Source organism: Micropterus salmoides, unplaced genomic scaffold (assembly GCF_014851395.1).
Source record: "Micropterus salmoides isolate LMB-PRFRI ecotype aquatic unplaced genomic scaffold, ASM1485139v1 Ms_hic_scaffold_3, whole genome shotgun sequence".
Lineage (NCBI taxonomy): Eukaryota > Metazoa > Chordata > Actinopteri > Centrarchiformes > Centrarchidae > Micropterus > Micropterus salmoides.
In genome coordinates, this window is record NW_024042261.1 from 39,196,329 (window position 1) to 39,219,617 (window position 23,289).

General features: G+C 42.1%; 2 protein-coding genes across 3 annotated transcripts in view; one reads left to right on the top strand and one right to left on the bottom strand.

Annotated features, from left to right (window-relative positions):
- LOC119882591 (tumor necrosis factor alpha-induced protein 2-like) overlaps window positions 1-10,921 on the top strand; it is a 63,909-nt gene extending 52,988 nt beyond the window's left edge. Inside the window, exons 5-15 of one of the 2 annotated variants that reach the window (XM_038692688.1) lie at window positions 301-567; window positions 764-882; window positions 1,878-1,992; window positions 3,803-3,913; window positions 5,186-5,286; window positions 5,378-5,494; window positions 6,304-6,439; window positions 7,172-7,294; window positions 7,788-7,943; window positions 8,045-8,166; window positions 9,382-9,685. In XM_038692688.1, coding sequence (XP_038548616.1) covers window positions 301-567; window positions 764-882; window positions 1,878-1,992; window positions 3,803-3,913; window positions 5,186-5,286; window positions 5,378-5,494; window positions 6,304-6,439; window positions 7,172-7,294; window positions 7,788-7,943; window positions 8,045-8,166; window positions 9,382-9,685 — 1,671 coding nt within the window. Of the gene's footprint in view, window positions 1-300; window positions 568-763; window positions 883-1,877; window positions 1,993-3,802; window positions 3,914-5,185; window positions 5,287-5,377; window positions 5,495-6,303; window positions 6,440-7,171; window positions 7,295-7,787; window positions 7,944-8,044; window positions 8,167-9,381 lie in introns of both variants that reach the window. The other variant, XM_038692689.1, reaches the window with a different exon arrangement.
- A 5,674-nt stretch (window positions 10,922-16,595) lies between these two features.
- Window positions 16,596-23,289, bottom strand: part of col4a4 (collagen, type IV, alpha 4) — a 56,749-nt gene continuing 50,055 nt past the window's right edge. The window contains 1 exon segment of the mRNA XM_038692695.1: window positions 16,596-21,641. Within this exon segment, the coding sequence (XP_038548623.1) occupies window positions 21,390-21,641 (252 nt within the window). The 3' untranslated portion in view covers window positions 16,596-21,389.

A 23,289-nucleotide genomic window follows, 5' to 3' on the forward strand; every position in this document is an offset into this window, starting at 1 on the left:
GGTACTATGAGCTCTTTAAGATAAGATGGTGCCTGACCATTAAGAGCTTTGTAGGTAAGAAGAAGGATTTTAAATTCTATTCTGGATTTTACTGGAAGCCAATGCAAAGAAGCTAAAACAGGAGACATGTGATCTCTTTTCCTGGTTCCTACCAGAACAGTGAAACACAAACGACCGAAAGTTAATTATTTCTCTGCCTTCATCAGACAGTGAGACAGGAAACACTTACTGCTACAGAACAGAGAGGAAGTGTAAGTCAGTGCTGCCTTCACCCGCCTGTCCGTCCGTCTGTGTGTGCAGGTGCTGCAGCAGGAGGAGCAGGTGGATAAAGACTGGGCCCTCGGCGAGACCGCGGCCCCCGGTGGCCCGAGGCCTCGCCGACTGAAGCAAAGGTGGAGGGAGGCCGTGGAGGAGGCTGCTGACGGCTCTCTGCCTCAGAGTGCAGAGTTCACCGCCGGAGAGCTCAACGGGTATCTGGACCGGCTCCGAGCCCGGGTGGTGGATGACCTGGGGGCCTCCAAGAGGAACGTGGTGTCCATTTACCCCGAAGAGTACCAGCCCTTCCAGGTGAGAAAACACCTGCACACTGACGTGATGAGACCCATCAGCTGCAGCTGGCTGACTCTTCTTCACAGCTGCGTTGGCGTCAGAGTTTGAAGGACGGAGCAGTCGGCTGCTGTGTCCTTCAAACTCCGGTGCTCCTCTGACTGTATCCGGGGCCACACTGAGGGCTAAATGTTCACTTTGACCTTTGACCTGTCAGGTGTACGTGCAGAGCTACCACCAGGCGGTTGCAAGGCGACTGCAGGCCATCGCTGACAACCAGCTGGAGATCACTGACATCTACTCGCTGCTGGACTGGCTGCACAACATCTACAACAGGTAAACGCACAGGTGGCCAGCGGATCAGGCCGCAATGCAGCATTTTCACTAGCCACATTTTCTCCACAGCGGCAACTTGTTTACTGTGTTGTCGGTCAAGATAGGCTTCACTAATGGACCAATGAGCAAACACTATGTGCAGGTAGTACTCATGGGAGTCGTAGTGTCAAATAGCAATTAATTTGTTATTTCAGATGCCTTTTGAAACACTACAAATTTTCAACACGCCAAAGTGGCAAGTGGGAGTGACTGTTACCTACAGATGAAATCCACCCGCATTTGGCGGGTGTTAATGTCAAGCCCTGTATAAGTCACAGACGGCGAGGATCAGTCTCTCATCCATCTTCTTTTTGTGCTGCGCGTCACAGACAGAAAGTTCAAGTCAATTCAACTTTGGCCGTGTGCGTGAGACGAGCACGACCGCGACAGTTTCACATGAACACGCCCACTTGTCGCTACACCTGTCGCAATGCCCGCGCCTCCCTTCCTACACGCTCGCCTCTCATTGAAAATTAAATACGAGGCGCGCATCACTTCCCACGTGAAAAGGCCTTAAGTCCTTGTCTTCTCCAAGCGCTCCAACGCAGAGCGGTGTGAATGAAGCGGTACAAAAGTTGTTGCTCCCATTATTTCTGTGTTTGACTAATCGGCGACAGTTAGCCCTGAAACCTGTTGTTAGTACTTCTAGAATAAACTAATGGAGCAGGGACTTCTTCTACATCCGGAACTGAACTGGTCCCTCCGGTCCGAGGTTCAGTGTCTGAGTTCCTTTAAAAGGTTCTTGGGGCCCCTGTGAGAGTTTCTGTGGGAAATTATTACCATTCTGTCCTCTCGATATAAACGGCACTTCCACGCTGGTTACATACTCTTGAGTAGAATATTTAAGTTTAAACATATGTTCCTGTGTTGTGTAGGGCCGTGAGAAACGGCATTTTATTCATTTGTGTACTCGCTATGTGGACGATGACAAAAAGGAACTTTATGTGTTGTTTCAGAGACGTTCTGGGGACGGTGTGCATCACGAGTCCGTTCAGCCGCTCTCAGCTCATCCCTCTGCTGCCTGCAGAGACCGTGGACAGACTGGAGCAGGACTGTCTCAACTCCGTCAGGGTGAGACACTCTTTGTTTACACCACGCTTCAAACACAACAAAAACTGAAGGACAGGAGAAGGAAAACGCCCCGAGTGAGCTATCTGGAGACAGGATGGAGACGTCTGCGTGGTGCCTCAATATTGATCTGAGTTCGGAAACAATGCAGAGCTGATTGAAACCTGATTAACCCCCTGATTTATTTGGTCGTCTCAGACGTCAGTGCTAAAACAAGCGGAGACACTGATGGACGAGGAGTTAACAGGAACTGCTGATCATTGTGTTCAGGGCTGAACACTTTGCCTCTGGGGCTGGAAGGTGTCTTTAAAATGTTTGTTTCCTTCATGAAGAATCTGCCAGAACAGCTTTCAGTGAACACCTGACTCACAGAAATTACCAGAGCGGTGTGTTGTGATTCAGAAGTCTTGAACCAGGTGAACTTAAGTTAGCACAGTGCTACAAGCTACACACCAGAGCCCGACCGACGTGGGGTTTTGGGGGCCGATGCCGATATTAATATGAAAAAGAGCCGATTCGTGAGCCAATATTTAGATTTTCAGAATGATTTGGATAGCAGACCCCTTTCCTGCACAAAATAAATCTACAATCACGTCTGTCGGCAGCCTCCAGCACTCAGATACCGTAACATGAAACTGCTGTGAGCCGGGAGAGGGCAGTGAAAAACAGGAGGGTGTCTGTTTTTATTAATATTTAAGTCATTATTTAACGTGACAAATGACCGAGTCACCGCTCACACAGCCCTCTGCGTGTTTCTACATGCTGCGTGTAAGCTCTGGTCAGCTGATTGTTTTCTTTTGTGTGTGTTTTTTGTGGTAGCAGTGTTGTTAACAGAGGAGCTGCAGCACCCTCTGGTGGGTAAACTATGCAACACTCATGACCTGAGTGAAGGATCTGTCTCTTTTAATAGTCATATATCTGCTGTTATAAACGCTGATGCTGATTAAATGCAACTGATATATCGGCTCTATAACACACTAGCTGTATTTACGTATTTGGTTCTGACCGGCTGATGATGGAACCAGCTGACGCTTCAGCAAAGTTGAGACAGGTTATTTTCAGGGAAGCATTAAACACTATAACAGTAATGTATTATTTTAGGCTATAATGCAGTACTAATAACATGTTGGTAATATATTATACCTGTTAAAATTTCAGTAACGTGCGTTACATGCGCATTTTAATACAAAATGAATTAATTTTTTTTGTTTTTTTTTAATAATTCACCAACACCACAAAACATTTCGGCAGCAGAAAATAAACTCTGCAAGTAAAAGAGAAATGTTATTTCCTGCTGCTGGAGTCCGATGGTTGAGATTGTAGGCAGGGTGCAAACTATATGGGGGAGCTCGGCTCCTCTTGATAAGACGGGAGCTCCCCTGAAAACAGGATCTGTGAAATTTTGGGGTCTCTAAAATATTGACAGTTGGCCATTTTTGCCTGTGCATTTTTATTTGTGCGTCTTTGTTAATGTGGAGAAGATTCGTCCTATTTCACCCATCCACCCCCCCGCTATTAATCAGAAGGTTCATTTTAGACAAAGACCCACCAGATCCACGGATATAACTGTGATCTGTACATCACTACAACCCACCAATGCTGCACATGTTACCATCTGAATAATGCGCCCGTTAAACAGCAGTTAAAATAAAACAAGTGTAAAGCATTCAGAAACTCTTAAATGACAGTAACTAGTAATCTATAATGACGGACATTTTGGAAGTAACGTCTGCTGCTGCCTGAAAACGTCCTGCAGCTTGTTGTTAAATGTTTGAAGTGCGTTTGTTTTGAACCGCGGCTCCTCCCTGTGCAGGCTAAAGTGACCACAGAGCTGAGTCAGGTCCTGGACGACGAGGAGAGAAGGTGGATGGAGTCTCTGCACATCGAGGAGTACCAGATCACTCTGGCCAAGACCGTCATACAGGTACACGCTCTCTGTTACCGTGGTTACAGCAGGTGTGTCTCTGAGCCGGTGGATCTTAACGCCAGCCAGCAGCTCTGCTCAGTGTTTCCTGTCTGTTTAAGTAAAGGTTATTGACTCAGAGTGAAGCTTTACATGAAGGTGGATTCCCCTGGGTTTTTTTTACACTGATTGTTTTTGGAGTATTTCCTTCAACCGCAGCCAAAGTCAACACCAAACACTTCCTGATCTCTCTCTTACACACACTCTTCATCCTCATTCATCTCCACTGAACAAGCTGCTGTCCTCTAGTGGCCAAAGAAAGTATAACAAGCAGTATAAAATCATTACATTAAATTTATTAATTTAGCTGACGCTTCTATCCAAAGTGATTTACAATTGCTAGATATGTCAGGGGTCGCACGCCTCTGGAGAATCTAGGGGTTAAGTGTCTTGCTCAAGGACACATTGGTGTCTCAGTGGATTCGAACTTGGGTCTCTCACACCAAAGGCATATGTCTTATTTACTGCCTCATCACCACCCCGACATCTGAATGCTTGAACGTGCCCTTTAAAATTACACACATTGACAACGTAATATGGGCTGATATTTGTGTCAGAAGAATATGAATTTGAATTATTTAAATCTGAATTTGTTATTATGTTATGATTGTTTAACTTGAATAATTGTGTTGTAAAACTGAATCTGAGTAGCCTAATTTGAAATTGAATTTATTAGTTTGAAACTGAATTCCAATAAACTTGTAACTGAATGTAATATTATGAAACTTAATTCAGTTACAACTGAAACTGTATTTAAGCCTCACTAAAAATTTTACTTTTTATGTACGTACTTTCACTTTCAGTTCTCTCAATTCAAATTCAATCCACAAGATTCAGTTTCAAAGTCAAAGACAGATCAAGGTCCTTCAGGAAAAGTAATCGAGTGCAGATCATGCCCGCATTATTTCCAACAGCCAGCAAATTACTTTAAAGCACTTTAATTTCAAATTACTCTGTTCATATTCAGTTTTTCAATACAATTAATCAAGTTAACCAATACAAATTCAAACTATTCTATATAAATTCAGTTTTTGAATGCAATTGTTCAAGTTGAGTAATTCAGATTTAAATAATTCAGATTCTAATGACACAAATATCAGCCCATAACATGACGTCTCACCTGTGCTGTAAAGACTTCTGCAGGCTCTGAATTCTGGATATTCTGGGTTTGGATGTCAGATAACTTCACAGATGATAAAACAAATCCCACTCACTTCGTGTTTGTCGTTTCAGAGGCTGCAGGTCGATCTGGAGCGTTCGGCCTCCATAAACAGATCTTTGGGCTCCAGAGTGGCGCAGTGCAGCCTCAATGGCTTTGCCGACTTCCTGTACAGGTACGCACACAGCTTTCGATAAAGACAGAGCTGTGGAGGATTAATCAGGATCCATATTACGATGCTTGTGTTTGTAACGCTCTTGTTTTAGTTTCCAGCGTAAAGTTGAGATGTTTCATGAGGGGATGCAGAGCGGCATGTTTGGAGACAACGAGGACGGATATGTGTCCAAAACCATCGCCTTGGTCAACTGCTGCCCTCCGTTCAGGTACAGAAATGACTGCAAACTCATGAATCTGTGAGCAAACCAGCTGATGTAACTAGATTAGCAGAGGAGCGCTCCCAAACGAGAAAAGTAATACTGTCAGGAATATACTTATACGTTTCTTTTCACATTTTTCTCCGTAGTCTCTGTTGTGCAAGTGGAAAAATACAAACAAATGTCAAAGCAGACTTTAGATTTTATGTTTTACTGACGCGCTTCATTGAGCATCAGCAACTTTTCCTTCTTCATACCTGTTTAAACTCTTTAACAAAGTACATTTAAGTACAGAAAAAAAAAATTAAAATGAATTTACTTGCTCCAGTATAACATATAAGCTTATAATATATGATGCATTGTTATAGATTTAACTAACAACCAGTGGTAGGTCCAGCTTGACAAACTGCATCAGCAATAGTAATCCTATAATAATAATAATAATAATAATAATAATAATAATAATAATAATAATAATACACTCACATTGGGTCATTTTCTGCATTAAATACTTTAATACATTTTTCCTTAAATACTTTTACTTTACACTGTCAATGCAGAACTGTTACTTATAATTAAGTTTACATGGTGGTATTAGTGCTTTTAATGAGGTAGAACATCTGGATACGTCCTCCAACACTGCACTAACATGTTTCACACGTTAAATTGTTGATAGGCTCTTCAGGCTCGGAGCACTCTAGTTTCTTTATCGTTTCTAAATGTTGATGTTGATGACTGTGGTCCTCAGTTGGTAGGTGTCCAGTCATAGTCCCCATTTATTGATCTGTGTGTGTGTGTGTGTGTGTGTGTGTGTGCAGAGGGTTCGTGCAGCGTTGTGCTCAGTGTGATCCGTCCGTCAGTGAGGACTCTCTGCGTCGAGCCAACAAAGCTCTGGATCACATCGTCCAGCAAGGAGTCAGAGTGCTCTCTGAACGCCTCTACCTGCACATCAGGGTACAAACTTAGAAATACACACACAAAAATACACACAAATACACAAACATGGTGACAGTAACTCGGCATCTTTTTTTATGACTATGACCCGAGCATGTTAACACTTGAAACCTTAGACGGTATAAAAAGAAGTGGACGAAGTAGAAACATTTTCTCAGAGACTTCTAGACAATCACACTTCTTTCTGCAGCCGCTGGAGTCGCCCCCTGCTGGCTGCTAGAGAGAATGTAGGTGTAAGTCTTTTCAGCATTGGCTTCCCTTTTCAGACCCCTGAGGTTGAATCCACAGCCTGACGAAACAAAGAGGGACCGCTGGAAAGACTAAAAACACTTACTTTAGTCTAATTTATAGATGAGATTTGATTGGTTTGTTCAGATTAGAGAAGTGTACTTTAAAGTGTAAGTTGGTGTGAGGCAAGGTACATTTATTTGTGTAGCATTTTTCAACAACAGAGTTAGATATTAAAGATATTGTGTGTGGGTCGAAAAACATGCAGAGGAAGTGGAGGTCACGTTTTCAGCCCTGGGTGGTGCCTGCAGGTGTTCCTTTTAGACTCCGTACCTCCACCAATGAGGTTAGGAAAGCTGTATGTAGCCTGATAGGCGAAACGTGCTGGTTAAGCTTCTTCACTTTTGCAGTTTGACAGTCAGAGAAAAACATTCAGAGAGGTTTTAATAAGAACATCAATAAAACTGGAAATCATTAAAATAAAATGATGTGTCTGTCTGTCAGCCCTTCTTTGAGCGGTTGGTGAAGAGGAAGTGGCTGAGCAACGCGGAGCCGTACGAGCAGATTGAAGCGCTCATCAAAGAACACTTTAAGAAATATCACAGGATGGACAGTCCTCCCTATCAGGTACACACTCACATCCATCTATATGGAGGCATGCCTGGTTAAATGTTCAGACTGAAACCTCCGTGCTTATGTGCACATCAAACACGCGGTTTTGATGAATTATTCAGCAGTTTCTGAAACTAGTTAACACAGTTCCCTGTAAAATCGTTGCTCAATAAAAACTCCCTTCTTTTTAACAAGTCTGCCTAAAGTGTCCCCTGGAGCTTCACAATGTCCTGTTTCTGTCACAATATGAAGATGAAACAGCAAAAAATTTGACTTTCAGTAATTATTTCTGTATGTAAAACTATAAAATGGAACAGAATTAAACAAGGCAGCATTTTTTAATTCCGTGCTCATTTCAGTTCTGGCAGTACGTTGTTATTTAACACTCTCTCTCTCTCTCTCTCTCTCTCTCTCTCTCTCTCTCTCTCTCTCTCTCTCTCTCTCTCTCTCTCTCTCTCTCTCTCTCTCTCTCTCTCTCTCTCTCTCTCTCTCTCTCTCTCGCCCTCAGCTGCTGGTGGCGGAGGTCCATCGGAGGGTGGTGATGGAGTACCTTCGCTCGGTCATGCGAGGCAGAATCATCTGCACCTCTATGAAGATGAGGAAGAGGATGGCGGGCCGGCTCAGAGACGAAGGCAAACAGATCAAAGTTCTCTTCAAAGACCTGGTCAGTCCGATTTAAGACGAGATATTCATGAGCTTTTATTGTGGACCCGGGCTTCAGTGGGTTAGTGGTCATGTGTGATGGTGGATCTGTCTGTCCGTCAGGAGTCTCCGTCCAGCTGGTTGGACAGCGCTCTGTCTCACATCTCAGAGATCATCCAGCTGGAAGACGTCCCCTCCATCCAGATGGAGGTCGGCGTTCTGGTCAGAGAGTTTCCAGACGTCAGGTACGAACACCTCCAACACATAATCTTCTGTTTCTTCTTCTTCTTCTTCTGTGTGAACTGTTTAAACTACACAGATGTCTGACTGGGAGCTCTGCTTGTTCCACTGGTTTAGCCGTTTGCCTGACGATTTTCATTGACAAATTTCATTTCCGGATGAAAATCATCGTTTGAGAACGAGAACAGCAAAATATTTGTTGAACTATTTGTTCAGCAAATAAAATCTGTGTGGGAGAGAAAACTAAGACAAAGCATTAACACTTTCCTTCCCCTCTGATTGTTACACGGCTGCTCTGAAATGTCACCTTTAACCCACTCAGCCTCGGCGTCTGTTCTATATTAAGGCTGGTACCCTTGTTATTGTTCTGCATGGATTATATTTACATCCACAATGAGTCCTGGGAGACGTCTCTATACAGTCTGTAACAACAATAATACACTAACTCTCCTCTAACCCTTTAAAAGAGACGTAATACTAACTTATATACAAATATCAATAAACAGCATGTTTTTATGATTTAAAATGTGTTTACCATTTACATTGCTAATGTCTCTCTATACTGTTTATTCAGTTGTATTAATAATTAGAACAAAAAGGTTGTATTCAGTCATATCAGGGTATATTTCAGACCTTTAGGCTACTTCCACACTACTAGACGATCTCCGTCCACACCAGCGTTTTAGCTGCGTATTAGAACTGATCTCCGTCTGTAATAAAACGACTGAAAACTCGCATCACGTGGCCGTTCACGTACACTACTCCGCAGCTAAAGAAGAAAATTCTACTTGAGACAAGCGAAGAGCAGTGATGGCGAAGAACCACTGCAGAGATTTCTTTGCATGGACCGACAGCGAGGTGGAACTGTTACTGAAAGGAACGCGGGAGGACAAAGAGGCAGCGGGAAACAGACTGGGAGTCGACGCAAAGTAAATACTGAGACATGCACAGTATGTGTTATTTACACAGTACAACGTATTTTAATAAAAACACCAAAACTCTGTCAGCAGCATTGTGTTTCTGCTTTGCATGACTGATAAGAGCCGATCAGGAAGCCTAACGTGAGCGTCTGCGTCATCGTTTTCACCTGTCGGCACTAACACGCCACCCCGGAGTTTAAAACTTTCAGACTTTATCTGTATTTAGCGTAGTTGCTCTGCCAGACGCACAAAGATCCTAACATGCTGCCTGCATTCCCTCCCCGCCTCTCTGTGTTTCAGGAAGAAGCACGTGTCGGCCATTTTGAACATCCGGGGGGTGACTCGGCAGGCGGAGCGTCAGGAGATCCTCAACATCGTCAAAGACATCGAGAGCAGCGATGGTGGTGGGGGCAGCGGCGGGTTGGCTCGCCTGTCCCGGGATCGCGCCCTCTTCTCTGAGGTGCCGGTCACCTCCGAGGTCCACTGCCTGAACGTGGGCCTGAGCCGCATCGCCCTCACCGCCTCGTCCTGCTTCACCACGCTGCGACCACGCCGACGCAAAACCCGAGCGCCCGTCCAGGAAAACTCTGACGACGTCCTGTGAGCGGAGGTCACCAGAGCTCGCACCCGGGGCTGTTGTGGTGGTTTTTATTCCCAATTTAACCCCATTTAACAATAGTTTCAACATGATGATTACCAACTGACTGTGCCTTTCCACCAGGCTGCTGCTTTCAAGGAATCTTCTTTTCTTTCCAGGAGATGTTTGAGGAAAAACAGCAGGAAAGTGGTTTAAATGTCCAGCGCAGACTTTAGGACTAAACTTTAAATCATTCTGACTCATTTACACTTTTCCTTTCTGGGATCCTGATGAGAAAATAATCTGAGCACTGACTGCTGAGGGGAAACCCATCACATGGGCAAAGAAAAGGAAAAGACAGAAGTCCCTGGTGGACGAGGAGTGATGATGACGGGAGAAGGTGACTACGAGAAATGGACTGAAAATCTGTTCTCGTCTCGGTCGGTGTGCAGACGAAGGCTTGACTTTATCAGCCTCTCCACCACAGGAGACAAGAATCAACTGCTCACCCATTTCTCTTTATTGAAACACGACAAACTGATTTAAAAACGATTTAAAAACGTACTTTTCTTCTGGGAATTTAGGATTTCTTCTGTGGAAAAGAAAATGTAGGGGAGAGCCGGGCTGAAAGTAACACAGCAGTTTTGTCAGAGTCCGTACGTGTCTGATCTGTAGAACGCAGTACTGAGCAGAACCGTTAAATATCAGGTGGATACGTCAACAGAAAAAGAAGCTGTTTTCAACAACAGAAAGTAAATTCACTTTTTTAAATGAAATCTCAAAATTTTTCTGTATAAAAGAGAGTCCAGTTTAAAAGTCAGGAGTCACCGTCTGGACGATTAAAACACTTGCATTGATTGATAGGCCATATGTTCTAAAGTTAAATGTAACATGTTTATTAAGATAAAGGACATAATGTGTCTGCAGTGATATTCAGAAGGATGATGTTCGACATTTTAACTAACACCGATTACATAAACAATTTAAATATATACCGTCAAATTAAACCATAATTGTTCCACATGTGTACAACATATCACCTGGTTATTGATCGAACACACCTGTGAGTTCTTTATTATAGCAAAACAAAAAAAGAACTTCTGTCTGTAACGGTGTCTTTTAAAATGGCGTTTATCTGAAAAGTGTTTCAATTGTCCCGGCTCTCCCCTACATATGGAAACTCGTTTATTTTCACCTGTGGAGGAAAAAAACGGACATTCAGGGTTAAGACCTGGTCACATCAAATAAAATTTAAACAAACAACCCATGCATCCCTTTATGTTCAGAGTATAAAAGCAAACAGGCTGCTGCTTCTCACGGTTAATTCAAGTCTTTGAGATGCTACCAGAATCTGCTGTGCAAAAAAGAAATAGGCTACAAGTAAAAATCCAAGAAAGACAAGAGTAAAATGTTCAGTTATTACGGAGCAGATAACTTCAGTCTTTTATAAAAACATTTTAACATTAGCAAGATGTGAAAGAAAGCTGTTTCATTTTGGATACCTTGTTAGTACCAAGTGGGAACCTCCATGTCTGAAAGTGAGGCAAATGCGGAAGAAGAGCCTTAAACCTGCGTCCTCTCTAGCAGCCAGCAGGGGGCGACTTAAACCTGCATTCTCTCTAGCAGCCAGCAGGGGGCGACTTAAACCTGCGTCCTCTCTAGCGGCCAGCAGGGGGCGCCTTAAACCTGCGTCCTCTCTAGCGGCCAGCAGGGGGCGACTTAAACCTGCGTCCTCTCTAGCGGCCAGCAGGGGGTGACTTAAACCTGCGTCCTCTGTAGCAGCCAGCAGGGGGCGACTTAAACCTGCGTCCTCTCCAGCAGCCAGCAGGGGGCGACTTAAACCTGCGTCCTCTCTAGCGGCCAGCAGGGGGCGACTTAAACCTGCGTCCTCTCCAGCAGCCAGCAGGGGGCGACTTAAACCTGCGTCCTCTCCAGCAGCCAGCAGGGGGCGACTTAAACCTGCATTCTCTCCAGCAGCCAGCAGGGGGCGACTCCAGCGGCTGCAGAAAGAAGTGTGATTGTATAGAAGTCTCTGAGAAAATGTTTCTACTTCTCAGCTAATTTATTCCCTCAGTAAACACTTTCCTGATGAAACTAGCGACTGAGAACATAAACTCAAGTCAGCATGATGTTCATTTAGTAAATTATGGTCCCATTTAGAGGAACAGAGACCAGGAAGCAGGGGAGGCTTTAGGGCGGGGCTACAAGCTGATTGGCAAGTCGTTACCATGGCGACCTGTCAATCAGGATAGAGGCGACTCGTATCCGCTGCTCTGTCTACATTTAACCAGCGCCGCTGAAAAAGCTTATTACGAGTTGGCAGGTCATTTTTCTGAAAGCCTGTTTGTTGCTAGCCAAAATTAGCATCCCAGCTAATATCACATTACATCACTTATTAAACGGGACTTACCACAGCCTGGCCATCAGCTGTAAAAGCCCTGAGAGCAGAAAGCCACAATACGTTTAATTAATACTACAACGCTAATGTTAGCTGCCAAACAAGTTAAGCTACTTTGTGCCCCATTTATAAATTTAGGTATCAGATCTGCTCGGGGTCTTTATTTGTCGGTAAATATTTTTGCCTTTATTTCACATTTGCTTTGGCAATATGGCAACAACGTACACACTCACATACGTTAGCTTAACTTGATCAGCCGCTAACATTAGCGTTGTAACATTTATTCACCAAAAACAACCCGTGAACACTACACATACAGCCAATCACCATCTGCCGCGTCATCATACAAACGTACAGCCAGATCCGACCACCCGAGCACATCTGGTAGCTACACCGGATCCGTTTTGACTCCCTGAGATGAGAAAAGACGACTACACACGAGTAATTACAAACAAGCACATTTGTGGTAACCTTCTTTGACAGACAGGACCACTTTTGCGCGTGTGCAGATAGGGATCCAACAAATCAAGATGGCGACGGCCAAAAGGCCAAACTCTAGGCTTGAAAACGGTAGTCTACAAGCCACGTCACGGTGGCTGCACCCACTTCTTTTAATAATAAAATATAGCCGCAAGCGTCAATGATCGGGATCCAAGCAAGTCAAGAAAAACGCAAGAATTTACATTTTCAGAGGAAAAGAACAGACGCAGACGACTTAAGAGATTAAAATGATGGAAGAATTTGGACGAACCCATCAAGCAAATTCCGAGGTATAAACTTTATTGCTCAGCGAAGCTCGGAACGATCATCCGAACAGACACGTCCAGTTTGGTGACAATAGCTTAAGCGAATTTAGATTTTTGGGCATTTATGTAAAATTGTACGTAAATACACAAAAGTAAAAATTTATGAAATAAAACGTATCAAAATGCTTTTGATTACTTTTGATCAGCGACGTCTGTAGATGATCCTGCCAAAGTTTCAGGTCGATTGGTGAAGCCGTCTGGGACGAGTTCGAATAGGTTTTAGAGAAAAGAGATAAAAAGTCGTATAATTTGACATTTTTAGAGCAGAAGAGCAAAGATGCAGATGAATCCAGAGATTAAAATGATGAAAAAGCTGTTCGAGATAATTGCAAAAACGCAAAGTTGATTGTTATAGCTCCACCATGAGGTTTATGAGGGCCATTTTTTTTTTTGCCTGAGTTGTGAGTGGAATTTGCAACGCACCTGCCAATTTTGGTGAGTTTTTGTCCAACACTTTTAGCGGAAAGAAAGAAAGAGAGAAGAATAATCAGAACATAACCAGTAGGGTTAGCTTTGCTGCTTGGATCCCTAATAATACATTTTATTTATAGGCGCCTTTCTGAACACTCAAGGTCACCTCATAACATAATAAAACAGTACAGCAATAATATTATTAATATTATTAATAATTAACTATAATTACAGTGCATAAAACCAGGGTACTTGACGCACATACAGTCTGTGGTTAGTACACTGTGCATGAATCCAACGCAACCGTTGTGCACTGAACAGAAGGGAAATTTGCGTGATTATGTTTGTTAATGATGTGAACAGAAGGGAAATTTGCGTGATTATGTTTGTTAATGATGTAACAGATGATCCCTTTTTATCCTGACCAGCAAGGAGTTCAAAAATCCTTGCTTTTTTTTTGACATTTATAAGTCTGTATGAGTTTAGAAATACTTTGCAGACACCAACAACAAGAGAGGTTTATGTTTTCAGCTTGATCACAGTCTGCTTCACGTGGTTGTACTGGGCGAACATCAATTAGTTAGTTAGTTGTATGTAAGCAAAGTCCTTCTATATGCATTCAAACAACACAGAGTCAAAATGGGGAGGTGAGGTCCTGTCATCAGAGGGGGTTAAACTGCTGTGACCAGGTCTTGAACATATGTTTCAGGCATCACGTGCCGGTTTGTCTCAACCAGGACTACGTTTCACATTTATATCAAATCATCACACGATTTTCTAGGTTTGTGTTGTTCATATGGGAGCTGTTCTGTCGCGTTCGTCTGCGTTGGACTTTGGGCTGAAAGGCACTTTAATAGAGGACAAACAAAAGGAAACCAGTTCTCCGGACTGAAATGCATTAAGGGACATAGACCAGAACGGGAGGACTGAACCAGACTGAGTCCATCTGACCATCGGGACCGCTGACTTTTACAGTCTGTACATCCAGGATCACTGAACAGGAACCTGGACTGAGATCCAACAGATGTGGATCAGTGAATGAAAACCACATGAGGACGTGCAGAAACTCCTCCTCACACTGTAATCTGGGTTTTGTTTTGGGGATTTCTGAGCCTTCACAGTTTCACAGGATCTTGCTTGACCTCTTATGAATGTGTTTCTAATACCAGGACGCTTCAGAACAGATTGTAGTTTTATTGTTGCACATGATGTAAAAGAAAATAACTTTTAATCAAAGGTACTAGACGATGATCTGAGTTTCTATCGTGCTGACGGTGTATTTAAAGCAGTGATTATACTTCAAGCTCTTTGGTGTGATGAGGTTTATGATATATGTGGGATGCAGAGATAAAGAGAGATTTATTGTTTGTTTTTGCCGACTTTTACTGCAGAATATTTGTTAGAAATGAAAGGAGAGCGCTCACTCTGTTGACAATTGAGTGACAGAACTACAGATTTAATGTCTTCTCATATTTTAATGGTTTATTCTCCATTTCCTCACTTATGGTTTTACATGCTCATAAACTGCAAATATTTAAATTCTTGTTAATCATTTTCCAGACAAATTTACTTTTACTAAATTTTTTTAAAAATCTAATGTTTTGTTCAAAGTTTTGAGAAATATCCCATTGGTGCATTCATGGAGGCTCTGATATTTGAGATCTCCCTGACCAAAAATTAACTATCATATGAAAATTTAGGCATAGATCGACTGTACCGAGTGCAAAGGCCGACTCAGCAGCATACTAACAGTTCCTATAAACACTTATTTGTGAAACTTTTAGAACTTAAAGGTGTAGTTACACATTGAAACCACGGGAGGGCATTGTTCTCCTCCCATGCTTTTAATTTCCTTCCAGCTGAGAAGCACTTTTCCATTCTGTCCTCCGTCTCTTGTAAATGTGGATGTATTAAATGAATCTGCAGCTTTTAATGACAATAAAACAGATCAGATCACTGACTGCTGTTCTCTGATTTGTGCAATTAATCAGTATGTCCTGTAGGGTCTGATCCGAGGATAATGCAGGTCTTTTTAAGTTATGAGTCATTACATTTATAAAAATTTATATGGATTTTTCATTTCTCTTTATTTTAATTGGTAGTTTTTTTTTTTTTTTGCTGATGCAGTTTTAAAGGTCTAATTGGAGACATTTCTAGCAGCTGTAACAGTGATGGGGAAAACAACTTGCAAAATGTATTCATGAGCATCCATAACAGGTCTACTTCCAGTTAAAGTTATCATCACATTTTTTTCACCTTGATACATAACGTAACGTAATGTTTTTTAAAAAATTTTATTGTATTTTTAGATATTTTACTACTGTTTTTTCAGATATTTTACTAATGTTCTTCAGATATTTACTAATGTTTCTTCAAATATTTACTAATGTTTCTTCAAATATTTACTAATGTTCTTCAGATATTTACTAATGTTTCTTCAGATATTTACTAATGTTCTTCAAATATTTACTAATATTCTTCAGATATTTACTAATGTTTCTTCAAATATTTACTAATGTTCTTCAGATATTACTAATGTTCTTCACATATTTACTAATGTTCTTCACATATTTACTAATGTTTTTCTGATACTTTACTAATGTTTCTTCAAATATTTACTAATGTTCTTCAGATATTTACTAATGTTCTTCAGATATTTACTAATGTTTCTTCAAATATTTACTAATGTTCTTCAGATATTTACTAATGTTCTTCAGATATTTACTAATGTTTCTTCAAATATTTACTAATGTTCTTCAGATATTTACTAATGTTTTTTTCAGATTTTTCTGTTTTTTCAGATATATTAATGTTTCCTCAATATTTTACACATTTTTTCAGATATTTCACTATTTTTCTCTTAGATATTTTACTGATTTTTTTTTCAGATATTATTCTAATGTTATTTAGGATATATTAGTTAAGTATTTTTAGGATACTTTACTGATATTTTTTCAAGAAAGACCTGTCTAAAGCCTCTGGTTCAGTAGTTAAGATGCGTACAGTGTAATCACAACATTGCCAGGTCAATTCCGGCCTCAGACCATTTTCTCGGGTCAAACCTCTCCTCTGCCCTCACATTTCTCGTCTTTATTGACTTTACCAATAAAGCAGTTTGTAAAACAGAATAAAGCTTTGGTAGAATAATTGCAAGTGTAAATCAGTGCAGATATGTCAATGTTTAAACCTCTCCTTGTTGACTTGACGCTTCCCAGTTTTTTACTAAATGATTAAGTTTGATAGAAATCAAAAGATTTTCTTCAGAACAAACAGATTTTTTTATAATCTGTGTAAATTTCTGGACTAAAATAAAGAATCTGAGTGAAAGTTGATGCAATTTATTGAAGAGTCGTCGGTCCACAGAGAGTAAAATGTTAGTGAGAAGTTTCCTCCTACAGAGATTAAAATATAACAGACAGATTTAAATACAATAAAAACACAGTGACACCTCCCCCTCCTTGAGTAATTTACTCATGTCATTCATAATTTTTTTTTAAATCATCAGTATTAGACACAGGCCTCCACCCAAAGCATCATGGGAGCTGTAGTTACATGTATGTTCAAAGGGGTGGGGCATATTGATCGTAAGCCTTCCCCGAAAAAATCTGACATGATAATCATTTTTTTTTATTATTGCTTTAAATTCATTTTACATCCTGATAAGTTTTCGGATTACAAAAACCAAACCAAAAAAGATCAGAGTCCTCCGTCAGTTAAAAACACGTGTTAATGCGTTGTGAATTTTATTTTGTAGGAGGGAGGAGAGGGGCTGGGTTACACTGTGTCTTTATTTACCAAAATAAAATAAAAAAGAACAAATGAAACATCAAATCAACATGAATTTCAGGCTAAATAAATACTCTTGATGACATTTACAGTAAAAATATAAAACGGTAGAGTTCAAACATATTTACAAATCACAGAGAGATAACACAGACCAGAAGCAGGACCAGAACCAGAACCTTTAACTGAAAAGCAGACAAACACCACAAAACCTCTACTAAAACGTTTTCAGCAGTTCATCCTGTTAACTTTGTAAATATTAAAACGTTTGTATTGTGACAGCGACTACAGATAAATATTCAAGTGAACTTTATAACAACAAGAAGATGACCGATTAAAAAAAAAACCCCAATCAGCTTCTGGTTCCGGTCCTGGTTCTGCGCTGCAGCTCGTCCTGTTTCGATGTTCGACTCGGAGTAACAGGACAGATCGTCACTACTAAGATGTTAAAGAAACTTTGAGTTTAATCACTTCTCTCTTTGTTTTTACACTGAAACTTTAAAAACATGAATAAAGAACACGAGCTGAGGGAGGAGCTCCGAACACGTCTGCTCTGAAGGAAAACTGGAACAAAAAAAAAAAAAACAGGTTTCAAGGTTTAATGTCAAATATATTCACAGCTTCTCACGCGATTCTTTACGTGTTAACAGAATACTGACTGACCAACGACACCAGTCACTGCCTCTCAGCTGACCAATCAGAAGGCATATTTCTGGTTGGGCTGTGGGCGGGTCTGGAGGCGGGGCTACAGTTCACTCAGGTGTTCGTCGTTCACTCCGGGGAGGGGAGAACATCATGTCGACGCCAACAACCAATCAGCTGCCACATCACAGGACGTGACATCAGCTCTTGCGGCTTGCTATGCACTGAGCGTGTGAGCGGCGCGAATGAACAGCGTGTTTACATTTATTCATTTAGCTGACGCTTTTATCCAAAGCGACTTACAATTCTATGCATGTCAGAAGTCGCACGCTTCTGGAGCAACGAGGGGTTAAGTGTCTTGCTCAGGGACACAATGGTGGAGTTGAACCCGGGTCTCTCACACCATAGGCATGTATCTTATCCACTTCGCCATCACCACCCCAGGTGTTTAACAGGTCGGCACAAACACGGTCACTGTTAAAATAATCCGACAGTTAAGATCAAATACAAACAAAGGATGATCAATAAAGATTAGTATGAGCTCCTGAACAGTTTACAACATCAGCTTCTTTGTTTTAAGAGTCACTCCCAAATTTCTGATGAATAAATCATTTACCAAAACGAGGCCTCAGAACTTCCACTGCTTCAGCTGACGACTTGCTCTGATGTGTAGGATTTTAATGGGCGCGTTTGACCACTCAATCACATCCTCAACACAACTCTATGGGGAAAGCCTGTAACGGCAAAGATGGCGGCTATCCCGCCCCTCCTGCTAGAAAGCCAATCGTCTGCTTTTAACAGCCAAAGCGGGAAACATATTTCAGCCAATCGTGTGGTTCCACTGACATATAGGTACTTCTACTGCGCATGTGCGAAGTGGTGACCAATGTGTAGTAGAAGTTTAACCGGTCGGGAAAAACGCTTTTTAAACCTTATTTTGGGGCGAAGTCGTCAAAGTCTTTCAGCGATTTTTATCAGATTTTACTGCTACATTCTATTCATGTAGATTTTATGTCCCGGTGGCCTGTGAAAGTGAAGCTCTGGCTGTCCAATCACTCAGACAGGAACCTGGTCTTGTTAGTCCGAAATAGCTGCCCGGAGGCGTTGCCAAGATGGCGGCCGAGTGGCGTGACTAGCCTAAAAGGATTTTTGATACTGGTTAGAGATACAAAACGTCTCCATGTCACATGACATTTAAACCTCGCGGGGCGGTTGCAGGTTTCTGAGTCCGGCTACCGCAGTTGCTTTTCTGCTACGAGTGGGAACCGTCTTTGTTCTAAGCTCAGACACTCTTCAGAAGTAGAACGTGTCCGACTTGACGGCTGTGTTTTTATACCCCAACCCTGCAGTCGCCTGCAGCTCACATTAGACTATCAAGTCAGCGCATGATCTCGAACGCACCTATTCTGATTTGAGCGCCTCCTAGTGGTACATTTCACCAGGAGAGTCTAATTTTCATAAGAATAATCTGAAAGATGGATTATAAGAAAAATATTGAGAACATGACTTATAATTACTCATGGGGTTCCTCATGGTTCCTTCGTTGGTCCTTTATCTTTTCAGTTTACATGCTGATATATAACATAGTATTTTATTTCCCTTAAGACCTGGGGTGGCGATCGCGCAGTGGAGAGACCTGGGTTCAATTCCCACTGCAGCACAAACACCATTGTGTCCCTGAGCAAGACACTTAACCCCTCGTTGCTCCAGAGGCGTGTGATCTCTGACATGTATAGCAATTGTAAGTCGTTTTGTATAAAAGCGTCAGCTAAATGAATAAATGTAATGTAGAACTCTCGTCTGTTGATCACACAAACAAGCAGTTGCACATACTGAAAATTTAAAACAAGATGATGGTCTGTGTTTTCTGACCCGGCACCTCGATGTTTAAAGTCTGATGACGGTTGGTTAAAGGTTCAGTGTGGAACATTTCTGAGGATTTATTAACAGAAATGCAATATCAGATCCATAACTATGTTTTCAGTGGTGTATAAAGACATTACATTATGAACCGTTATGTTTTTATTACCTCAGAATGAGACATTTCTATCTACAGACACCGCGGGGCCTCTTACGTGGAAGGGCCCATGTTGCACCACCATGTTTCTACAGTAGCCTAAATGGACAAATTGCTCTACAGAGCGCGTTCTGTCACTACGTAGAATACGTACGAAGAAGAAGCAGTGGTAGTAGGACCACGTTTTTAGACGTAGCTTCTCTTACTCGCAACCTTCACCACTAGATGGCACTACAACTTACACACTGAAACTTTAAAATCCAAACTGATGTTTTAAAAATGTGTGTTCACTTGTGTTTCACAGTTTTAATGTCTCATCAAATGTTTTGTACTCTGAAACTCTGAACTGGGCTGAAAAGGCACCACTAACTGTACTGATAATGTGTGCTGATCACATTTTATGCTGTGATTATGCGCCCAAAAATATCACAGTAAACTATATTATCACGATAACCATCAAACTTTCCTGAAACTCTCTTACCAGTGTTGAAATATATAACAGAGTACTGTCTGTTGCAGCCTTGACGTTTAAAGCTGCTTTTGTTTATGGTGTTCATTTCCAGATTTATATTACATGCTATGAACAAATCCTGCATGCTGTCCATCACCTGTACTCACGTTATTCACCGCACTTGGATCCTCCGACCTAATGATATTCATACAATAAATGCGACGCACCTGTCTGTGTGGGTTAAAGGGGATTCTAGTGAATTTTAAAAAAGTGGTGCGATTGCAAACAAAGTCGCTTGAAAAGACGTGAATTTTCGAGCTAAAAGTTTAGCACCCATAAACTAGATCAGTAGCTCGAGCAGCTAATGTTAACAGCTAATGAAGCTCTGTGCTGTGTTGATAATCTGCTGAGTTGAATTTAAGTGTGACGTGCACTTCCCGGGAACATTATCACAGATATCCGTCCAGAATAAATGTCCAAAAATCACAAAATGCAGACGTTTTTAGGTATCGCAGAGATCCAGTGAGCGCTGTGTGTACGTGCATAGGTACACTGCTAACAGAAGATGCTATTAGATAATTCTGCATACTTTTAATGGATAATGGAAAATAAAGGCAGGAGAAGCCAGAGATGTGATGAGCTTCCTACTGGAGCTCAGCTAGTTTAAGCCAGATTAAGAGATTTTACTGACAAATTTCACACAGAGTTAATAAAAATCAAAACTCAGAGATCGACTTTAAATACAAGAACGTCACTCTGGGGAGGATTTAAATGACAGGAGGGCCACACCTACCCGTGAGCATACATGTTGATATTAAAATCTTGTTTTATGTGTCCAACGAGGGTTAAAATGAAGGGCAACTGGACTTGGTTGAAGATCAGTAGCTCGAGCAGCTTGTTTTATGTGCTGATTTGAAAAGGAGGTGGTCAGCCTAAAATTAAAAACTAACATCAGACTTTCTCAGTTCAAAGATCCCTCTGCTAAAACACGGTCGACAGAATAACCCAGTGGGAGTGTTGGTGCTGCAGGAGTCAGTCCTGTTGATCTGAACAATCTGACTGATTGATTGGCAGCGGGGTCTTTAACGTGACGGTCTCCCCTCACAGAGACGAACAAACGAGTCTCGTCCTGTCTGTCCTCTCAGACTCTGCAGGAGGAGGAGGTGACGCATGTCCTCACTCCCTCATGCAGGAGGAGCTGGAGGAGGCGGTGCTCCTCCTCCTCACTCCCTCATGCAGACGTTGCACCTCCCGATGTTCTCCTTCTGCTGCCAGCCCTCGGTCAGCGTGGTGGAGGCGCCGTTGGAGCCGGTCGCCTCCACTCTGGCCAGCCAGAAACTGTAGATGTTGGCGAAGTAGTGGCAGGTTCCTCGAGGCCCCTGGCACTCCACGAAGGGCTGGGCCCTGAAGTCTTCAAGACAGCTGCCTGATGACGTCAGAGACTGGCCACCGCCCTCATCACCTGCACCTGTATGCTGCAACCCACACAGGAAATGACATCATCATCATCAGGGGCAAGTTCTCAAAAAAAATCTCAAAACGTTTTGCATCCTTTTCTGATTAAATGACGTTTGCAACGTTGCGCGACGGGCTTCGAGGTATGTTTTTTTCCCGTTTGGTGGGCGTGACAGAAGATTGTAAACAAAGCGGAGTTAAAAATCAGTGCGCTTGAGTACACAACGGCGTGTTCAAGGCACCACCGTGTCCGTTGAAATAAATGTTTTGCTATGTTTTGGCGGCGCTGAACTCAGTGTTTATCCAGAGCGAAGTTTCAGCTGAGAGCAAGAGAGTTAGCAGCAGTAACAGTTAGAGTAACTGTAGTATTACTATGGTATTAGTACCAGTATTTTATTATTATCTGGTTTTTATTAGTAGCATTAACTTTTAATTTTATTGGTTTTTAGTATCAGATTTTTGTATTAATAGCAGCAGCCTAATTTGTAGCTGCATTAGCAGTAGTGGTATCTGAAACTGAAGTTGGAAGTAGTGTCTGCATATGTATAGTATTAGTACCAATCAGTCCCTCCAGGATTTTGCAATGTCGCGATCGCAACTATCAACACAAATTCAACAAATCCCTGTGAATTCAGCGCGACTTGCAATTTTGGCCCATCTCTACAACCTTTCCGCAAATGTGACCTCTCATCTACGTTTCTCGCCAAACGTCAGCAAACTCACTTCCTTGTTCAGAAGACGCAGCAGACGTGTGCGACGCCAACGTCTCAAATTTACCTACAAAAACAACAGCAAAGGGCACCGTGAAGACTCAGGATCCAGATCTTCGTCACCAAAGCGGGGAAACTGTTCTGCAGAGCGTGCAGCGTCGTGGTCGAACATAAAGGAAATCGTCTCCTGACAAACGCTTTGAGAGAGAACGTCAGAAACACACGGAGGACGTCAGACGAGACGCTGAGACGCTGCGTCCCGCTCAGCTGCAGGACAGAATCAAGGTCAGCTGGTTTAAATACGCAGGGTCAGGCCCGCCGAGTCCTGGAGGGACTGTTTAATGTCACTTGCATATCTCTTGTATGTTAGCATCAACAGTTTGCTGGGCAGCACTAGCAGTAGTTGGAGTTTCAATAGTAGAAGTATTCTCATCTTAAGCACTACAAGTAGTCGTACTCGGACTGTACTTGTATTCTATGTCAATGTCAACTTTACTTATATAATACGCTTAAAACAACCAAGGTTGACCAAGGTACTTTACAAGGTTAAAAAAATACAAACAAATATATATATATATATATATATTTATTATAATGCTTTTAGGTACTTCCAGGAGGAGCAGAGGGGTCGATCTCAACACTGTGTGAATGTGAAGAAGCTCTGCTGGGTAAGGCGGCGCCAATCCATGAATAGAGTTTGTGGTCTCTCTTTTTCTTTCCCATCAGGAGCGGCAGCAGCAATTTGGACTCGCTGCAGGCGTTGAATGGATGACTGGTTTAAGCCCACACATAAAGAGTTACAACAGTTGAGACGGGAAGTTATGAAGGCGTTAATCACCCTCTCTACATCTTCAGGAGGGAGACAGGCCTCTACCTTGGCTATAGGTCTCAACTGGAAGAAGCACCATCTAACAGTGGAGGAAATCTGTTTATCAAATTTAAACACATTCATTCTAGT